At 38.9% G+C, this 7962-nt stretch overlaps 1 protein-coding gene across 1 annotated transcript; it reads left to right on the top strand.

The window, feature by feature from the left end:
* Positions 1-6493: 6493 nt before the first annotated feature.
* Positions 6494-7609, top strand: LOC110933940 (ATP-dependent DNA helicase PIF1-like). The gene is made up of 2 exons (XM_022177140.1): positions 6494-6644; positions 6759-7609. Exons 1-2 carry the CDS (start codon positions 6494-6496, stop codon positions 7607-7609), a joined length of 1002 nt encoding a protein of 333 aa, XP_022032832.1.
* Positions 7610-7962: the final 353 nt, after the last annotated feature.

Raw genomic sequence — 7962 nt, 5'->3', positions numbered from 1 at the left:
ACCATATAGATTATCACCAACAGATATGAAGGAATTAAGGACACAGCTAGATGATTTACTAGCTAAAGTTTTATTAGACCTAGTTCATCTCCATGGGGAGCGCCAATTCTGTTTGTTAAAAAGAAGGATGGATCAATGCGTCTATGCATTGATTACCGTGAGCTAAACAAGGTTACTATCAAGAACAGGTATCCTTTGCCTAGAATCGATGATCTATTCGACCAGCTACAGGGAGCGAGTTACTTTTCTAAGATAGATCTCAGGTCAGGCTATCATCAATTGAAAGTTAAGGAAGAGGATGTACATAAGACCGCGTTTAGGACTCGTTATGGTCACTACGAGTTCCTAGTGATGCCTTTTTGGGCTCACTAACGCACCTGCCGCATTCATGGATCTCATGAATCGCGTATGCAAGCCTTACCTGGATAAATTTGTCATCGTCTTCATTGACGACATCCTCATCTACTCTAAGAACCAAGCTGACCATGAGAGGCATCTTCGGTGCATTCTTAAGCTGCTCCATCAAGAGAAGCTCTATGCCAAGTTTTCCAAGTGTGAATTTTGGCTTCGCGAAGTCCAGTTCCTTGGACACGTTGTGAGTGAGCGTGGATTTCAAGTGGATCCCGCAAAGATAGAAGCTATCATGAACTGGCAGGAGCCAAAGACACCTTCAGAGATTCGTAGCTTCCTAGGTTTGGCTGGATACTATAGGCGTTTTATTGAAAACTTCTCAAGAATTGCTGCACCCTTGACGTCGTTAACACGTAAGAACATTAAGTTTAATTGGGGGCCTAAGCAGCAAGAATCTTTTGATATCTTGAAGCAGAAGTTAAGTAACGCACCAGTGTTAACGTTACCTGAAGGCATTGAAGAATTTGTGGTGTATTGTGATGCATCACACACCGGAATGGGTTGTGTGTTAATGCAAAAGGGCAAGGTCATAGCCTACGCTTCACGTCAATTAAAGGTGCACGAGAAGAATTACACCACCCATGACTTGGAGTTGGGTGCCGTTGTATTTGCACTAAAGCTGTGGAGGCATTATTTGTATGGGACGAAGTGTGTGATCTATTCCGACCACAAGAGCCTTCAACACCTGTTCAATCAGAAAGAGTTGAACATGAGGCAGCGACGATGGATGGAAACCTTGAACGATTATGATTGTGAAATAAGGTACCATCCAGGCAAGGCCAATGTAGTCGCAGATGCTTTAAGCAGGAAGGAAAGAGTGAAGCCGATAAGGATCAATGCCAAGAGCATTGAAATTAAGAGCAGTTTGAATGAAAGGTTGTTAGCTGCACAGAAGGAAGCTGTGTTGGAAGCTAACTATCCTGAGGAGAAATTAGGAGTAACTGAAGAACAGTTTTCCTACGACAAAGACGGAATGTTGAGATTAAATGGACGAATATGGGTTCCTGTATATGGAGGACTTCGTGATGTTATCCTCAAGGAAGCCCACAGTTCCAAGTATTCCGTCCATCCTGGAGCTGATAAGATGTACCGGGATTTAAAGGCAAATTATTGGTGGATAGGCTTGAAAAAGTCTATAGCTGCTTATGTAGCTAAATGCTTGACGTGTGCTAAAGTCAAAGCTGAACATCAGAAGCCGTCAGGTTTACTGCAACAGCCTGAAATTCCCACTTGGAAATGGGAAATGGTGACGATGGACTTCATCACCAAATTGCCTAAGACGCCGAAGGGAAATGATACTATATGGGTCATAGTTGATAGACTGACTAAGTCAGCACATTTCCTGCCCATTAGAGAGACCTTCAGCTCTGACATGCTAGCCCAATTGTACGTAGATAAGATTGTGGCCTTGCATGGCGTACCAGTATCTATTATCTCAGATCGGGATACTAGATACACATCTCATTTCTGGAAGAGTTTCCAACAGTCTCTGGGCACTCAATTGAATTTCAGTACGGCTTACCATCCTCAGACTGATGGGCAGAGTGAGCGTACCATTCAAACGTTGGAAGATATGTTGCGTGCATGTGTAATCGATCTAGGAGGAAGTTGGGACAGGCATTTACCGTTGGTCGAGTTCTCCTACAATAATAGCTACCATACTAGCATTAAGGCTGCGCCTTTTGAGGCACTATATGGTAGAAAGTGCAGAACGCCCATTTGCTGGGCAGAAGTGGGAGATACGCAATTATCGGGTCCTGACTTAGTCTTTGAGACAACGGACAAGATTGTCCAAATTCGCGACCGTCTAAAAGCTGCTCGAGATAGGCAGAAGAGCTATGCGGATGAAAGACGAAAACCTCTCAAGTTTGAGGTCGGCGATAAAGTTTTGCTCAAAGTATCACCTTGGAAAGGGGTGATGCGATTTGGCAAGAAAGGTAAGTTGAGCCCAAGGTATATAGGACCATTCGAAATCATCGAATGTGTAGGATCGGTGGCTTACAAGTTAAACTTACCCGAAGAGCTCGATGGTATTCATAATGTATTTCACGTCTGCAATCTGAAGAAATGTCTAGTTGATGAGTCACTAGTCATACCACACACAGATATGCATATAGACGAGAGCTTAAAATTTGTGGAAAAACTTGTGTTGATTGAGGATCGACAGGTAAAGAAGCTTCGGAGAAAGCTTGTGCTTATTGTCAAGGTGAAGTGGGACGCCCGAAGAGGTCCTGAATACACATGGGAGCTAGAATCCACAATGAAAGAGAAATACCCTCATCTGTTTCCCTAAATCTCGAGGACGAGATTTCTTTTAAGGGGGTGAGGATGTAACACCTTGAAAATTCCTGTCCATTGAAATAAAGACACGTGTCATGAGAGACAGACGTGTCAGGAAAACCGGATCAGATAAAAAGATGTACGGTAGGATTTTAGTAAAAAGGGCGTTATGTTATTAAAATACCTCAACGACCCAAGGGCGACATGTTATTAAATCACCTCTGAACGACCCAATTTTTTTTTATAAATCCCAAGATCCTTAAACCGTTAGATAAACATCTTATAGAATAACCGGTTGTTTCCAAATAAATAAGGTTTCATCTTTTATATGGACTTAGGATTATCAGGATGGTTACTACTAAAATGCTGACTAAAACCTTTGAAAAAAGGGGAATCAAAGATAGTTATTTAGTTTGTCCAATTTCCATGAGAAAACCAAGACTTGTTCTTGATAATTCCGTCAAAGTTAAAGCATGCCATAAGAGTCCAAGGTATCAAAGTTCATGCAAGCATGCAAAATCTAAATTAGTGGACCCTACACTGCAGTAAAGGCATGATGTTTCGGCATTTCAAGGTTGCATGGTCAAGACTTAAAAGTTTTAAAAATTTTGTCCTCTGACCATCGGTTACGGACCGCAAGGCTCTAGGCTTACGGTCCGTAAGGAAGGTACCTGGGCATTTTCAGCAAAGGTCGATTACAGACCATAGCCATTTCAGCATACGGTCCGCAAGAGGTGCTTACGGACCGCACGGTCTATAGCTTACGGTCCGTAAGACTGTCGCTGGCAGCAAGTTTTGGACAGCTGCCTGTTCAACCCGTTACACCGACTTAGAATGATGGTTTTTGAAATCAGGGGCTTGCTAGGCAGTATTTAGCCCTCTAGGGACACCTGGGATGATCCCCCAACCTTTGTAGAGTTGCTTGTCTCAATCTTGGACCATTTAGTTCATTATATAAGGGCATGAGGTGGTGACCATTTCATTTGCTCATTTGAAACATTGGTTCAAGACTTCTCTGGAGCTTCCCTGGACAGCAACCAACTTTCATTAGGTCCCTAATCCTCCTTAGGACTCTTGTAAGTGCCCTTAACCTCCCTTAATCCATTCTAGCGTAGTTAATTAGCTAAAAGTCAAACCGTCGTAATTAAGGTTTAACTTCGTGATTAATTAAAATGTGCTCTGTCAAATCATGAATTAAAGATACCTTTAAGTAGGTAATTATGTGGGTAACAAACCCTTAAAATGGTATTTTCAGATTCCCACTCTAAGCATGTCAATTGTCGAGTCAAAGCTAACTTTAAAAAGTCAACAGAATGCTTAAATCCGAATTAACTTATAATTAGCAATGTAGGATGCATGCAACCTGTTTTAACATTAATATAACTTGGTAAATAATGTAAGAACATGTTCCAACATGTTCAACTCGACAATTTTCTGTTTAGACCCGGTTTGGAACCGAAAGTCGCATAGTTTGACTTTCGCTTTGACTTTCAGTTCTGGCCCGGTTTAGTCATGATTAAGATTGCCATAGAGCTCCTTTTGGACCTAATAACATGTTAGTATATCCTCCTGTGATTATACAACTTGGTTCATTAGATATCTTGATCGTATGCATGTTTCCGTTAAATGCCCATATGTTGACCATTATGCCCAAATGTCCATAAATCATGATTTTTGAGAATAAAAAAGGTAGACTTCTTAGTTACTGAATTATAAACTTGTACCCAAAATTTGACATCGGTTTGAGGTCTAGATTAAGAGTTATGCTCATTAGCGTAATTAGAAGCTTTCTTAGTAAATAGTTAGCGTAATTAGCATGTAACCTACCTAAACCCAAATTTTGTATCAAAACTTTATACCCACTGATATATAATAATATTTTGGGATTTTTAAAGATTTTTATTTATTTTTTAGGCTGAGCATAACTTAAGGTTTTAAGCTTAATTCGGCTTATGCCGGTTTTGCCCTTTTAGACCATAAAATGAGTTTTACAAAACCTTTTGACCCCAAACCTTTTTCTACTGATTTGTTATATTAAATATATTATTCTGAGCCTTCTAGAACTATAAAAATATCAGCTTTTCTTTTAAAACCCGGAAATGGCTCCAAATCGCCTTTTTAGGCATTTTTACGACATAGTATATGTTAAAACTAGTTTATATACATAAGGTTTAATACCTACTGATATAATTAGTAAAATTTTATATCATAACAGTAAACTAAGGTTGAGAACTCAGGTTTCCGTTTTGACCTTTTAAGTTTATGTGAAATTACCAAAATGCCCTTATGAGGCGTAAAGTGAGTTGAAAATCATTTGGGGCATAATAGGACATATCTTACTGATATTACACCATATTTGGTGCATATAATCTCAGGAAACTTGTATATGACTTATATGGTTGCCCGTTACGCACTTTCGCGTTCGGATCGGCTTATGTAACTAGTTTACGCACATTAGCCGAAACGGGCCAAACCGTATCATCTTAGTCTCTAAATTCAGAATGTATTTAGTTTACCCATAATATACAAGTCTCCAAACTTGTCGGGTCTAAATCACATTCTTTTCCCGGTTTTCGCCTTCCTCGCGATTAAACCATAATTATCCTTCGAAACTAACCGGTCTAAGCTTAGGCTATGTTAAAAGACCCGTTAGGATTCTAATAGGTTATTATAAACCTTCGTTCCAGAATAGGAGACCAGTAAAAGACCCTTGCATTTGCTTTTGTGGTTTATACTTGCTCAGGTAAATACTTTTAACTTATTTTCCCTTATATGGGCTTGGGGGTACGGTATATAAAATACCGCTTGGTCGGGCAATTGACCCTAACTCATTAGTAGTTGGGTATTATCAATGTGACCCGTTTGAAAACTAGTTTTGTTTGTTTTACGCCTTTGGGAGTTTAATGACCATGTCCCGGATATCCTTGGCATCATTTTAAGAAATGGCCACGACCTTGACACCCGGGTGTAGGCGTACACCCGGTAATGTGTCCATATTTATTAAGGTATAAACGTTGGCTTCCCGCTGCAGATTTATACTGAGTGGTGTGTCAATTAACCTTAAACCCGGCACGACCCGGGCGACTGAACGCATAACGAACATGTAATTCTTTTACAAGTTTAACTATGATTAATTATTCCCAAGTTATAAAAAGTTTTGTGCCTTGTGCATTCAAACCAATTTTCTAAATATTTTCAAAATGAGTCAGTTAAATTGTATTTACAGTGCAAACTGACGTATTTTCCCCAAAAAGATTAAGTGCATGTTCTACACGGAATAGGCTGGCTTTTCCTTAGCATCATAGAGTCTCGCAAGCTTTGGGATGCATTTATCTGTTGAACAATTACCTCTTTTATTCCGATCCGCCTGTGGATCTATTTCGACTACTTGTGATACTTAGATATTACATTTGATGGTTGAAGTAAATCTATTTTTATTGCTTCCGCTGTGTCTTATAATTTATGTTGTTTGACAATGATGATATCAACTACGTCACGATAATCCCCCACCGGGCCCACCGGTGACACGTGGAAATTTGGGGTGTGACAATGGTTATGGTGGAACTGGAAAGACGTTTCTTTGGAAGACATTCTCAGCTGCATTACGATCAAAAGGTGAAGTTGTATTGAATGTTGCATCCAGTGGAATTGCTTCATTTTTGTTGGATGGTGGTAGAATTGCTCATTCAAGGTTTGTAATTCCAATCAACATTAATGAGAATTCAATATGTTCGATAGAGCCTAATACTAAGTTAGGTGATTTAATTAAAAGAGCACATTGATTATTTGGGATGAAGCACCTATGACTCACAAGCATTGTTTCCAGGCTCTTGATAGAACAATGAGAGACATATCACGTTCCAGTCAACCGAACATGCAATCGAAGCCGTTTGGGGGAAAGGTCATTCTATTTGGTGGTGATTTTAGACAAATTCTTCCGGTCATCCCTAAAGGTACCAGAACAATGATAGTCAATGCTTCTTTGAATTCTTCTTATATATGGTGGCACTGTCAAGTACTAAAGCTAACTGAGAATATGAGATTAAGAGTTGGTTGTTAGGAAGCAGATTTGAAAGAAATAAAGGAATTTGGAGAATGGATTTTAAAGCTTGGTGATGGTCTGCTTGGTGAAGAAAATGATGGTGAGATTGATATTGAAATACCAGATGATTTACTTATTCATGACCAAGTCAATCCTATTTCTTCTCTCATTTCATATATATATCTGGACATGAATAAGTTTTTGTGGGATTTAACGTATTTCCAACAAAGAGCGATTCTTGTTCCAACTAATGAAGTAGTGGATTCAATAAATAAAGAGTTGTTAGAGAGTCTGCCCAGTGAAGAAAAGGTTTATTTTAGTTCAGATAGTTTATGCCAATCGGAGGAAGAATCAGAGCTTAATATGGCGTTGTTTCCTCCTGATGTGTTAAACAATCTTCGTTTATCTGGTTTACCTAATCATAAATTAGTACTGAAAGTTGGTGCTCCGGTGATGTTACTCAGAAACATTGATCAGGCAAATGGATTGTGTAATGGTACACGTTTACAAATCACGAAGCTCAAAAAAGTTGTGATTGAAGCAAAAATTATCACAGGGACTAATATATGTCATCATACTTTGATTTCAAGACTGAAGATGACACCTTCAAATAAAAGAATACCAGTGAAGATTTCTCGAAGACAATTCTCACTTTCACTGTGTTTTGCTATGATAATAAATAAAAGTCAAGGACAATCATTGGAGGGTGTTGGTTTATATCTTCCACGTCCAGTGTTTAGTCATGGCCAGCTCTATGTTGCTGTATCTAGAGTAAAAAGTAGGAAGGGGTTGAAAATTTTGATTTGTGATAAAGAGAAACGAGTCTGCACAATCACTACTAATGTGGTTTACAAAGAAGTTTTACAAAATCTATGATGATACTAAACATCTGTCAACTTGGCAACGTCTGTTGGGTATAATGGAGGAACTGTTGTTAGGAAATGTTTGTTGGAAAGCAATACAACTTTTTGAAAGCATCTGATACTTGCTCTGCATTAAGCTTATCCTGAGAACACATGTTGTTAATAACATTATTCTCTTAATATCTGTTTACTAACCTTTGTAATTTTTGTTGACTGACCTTTTTAACATGGGTCGACTAACATCTGATAGTTACTATCTATTTAATCATCTGGCAAGCTCTCTTGGAGATAATCGATGACAGTTCCTAGTAAAGTCTGTTGGAAAACAACAGAAGTTTTTAACAATTAATAGACAACAGTAGTTTC

Source organism: Helianthus annuus, chromosome 4 (genome assembly GCF_002127325.2).
Source record: "Helianthus annuus cultivar XRQ/B chromosome 4, HanXRQr2.0-SUNRISE, whole genome shotgun sequence".
Taxonomy (NCBI): domain Eukaryota; kingdom Viridiplantae; phylum Streptophyta; class Magnoliopsida; order Asterales; family Asteraceae; genus Helianthus; species Helianthus annuus.
The sequence above is the reverse complement of the archived record's forward strand: the minus strand, read 5'-3'. Positions and strand labels throughout refer to the sequence as shown.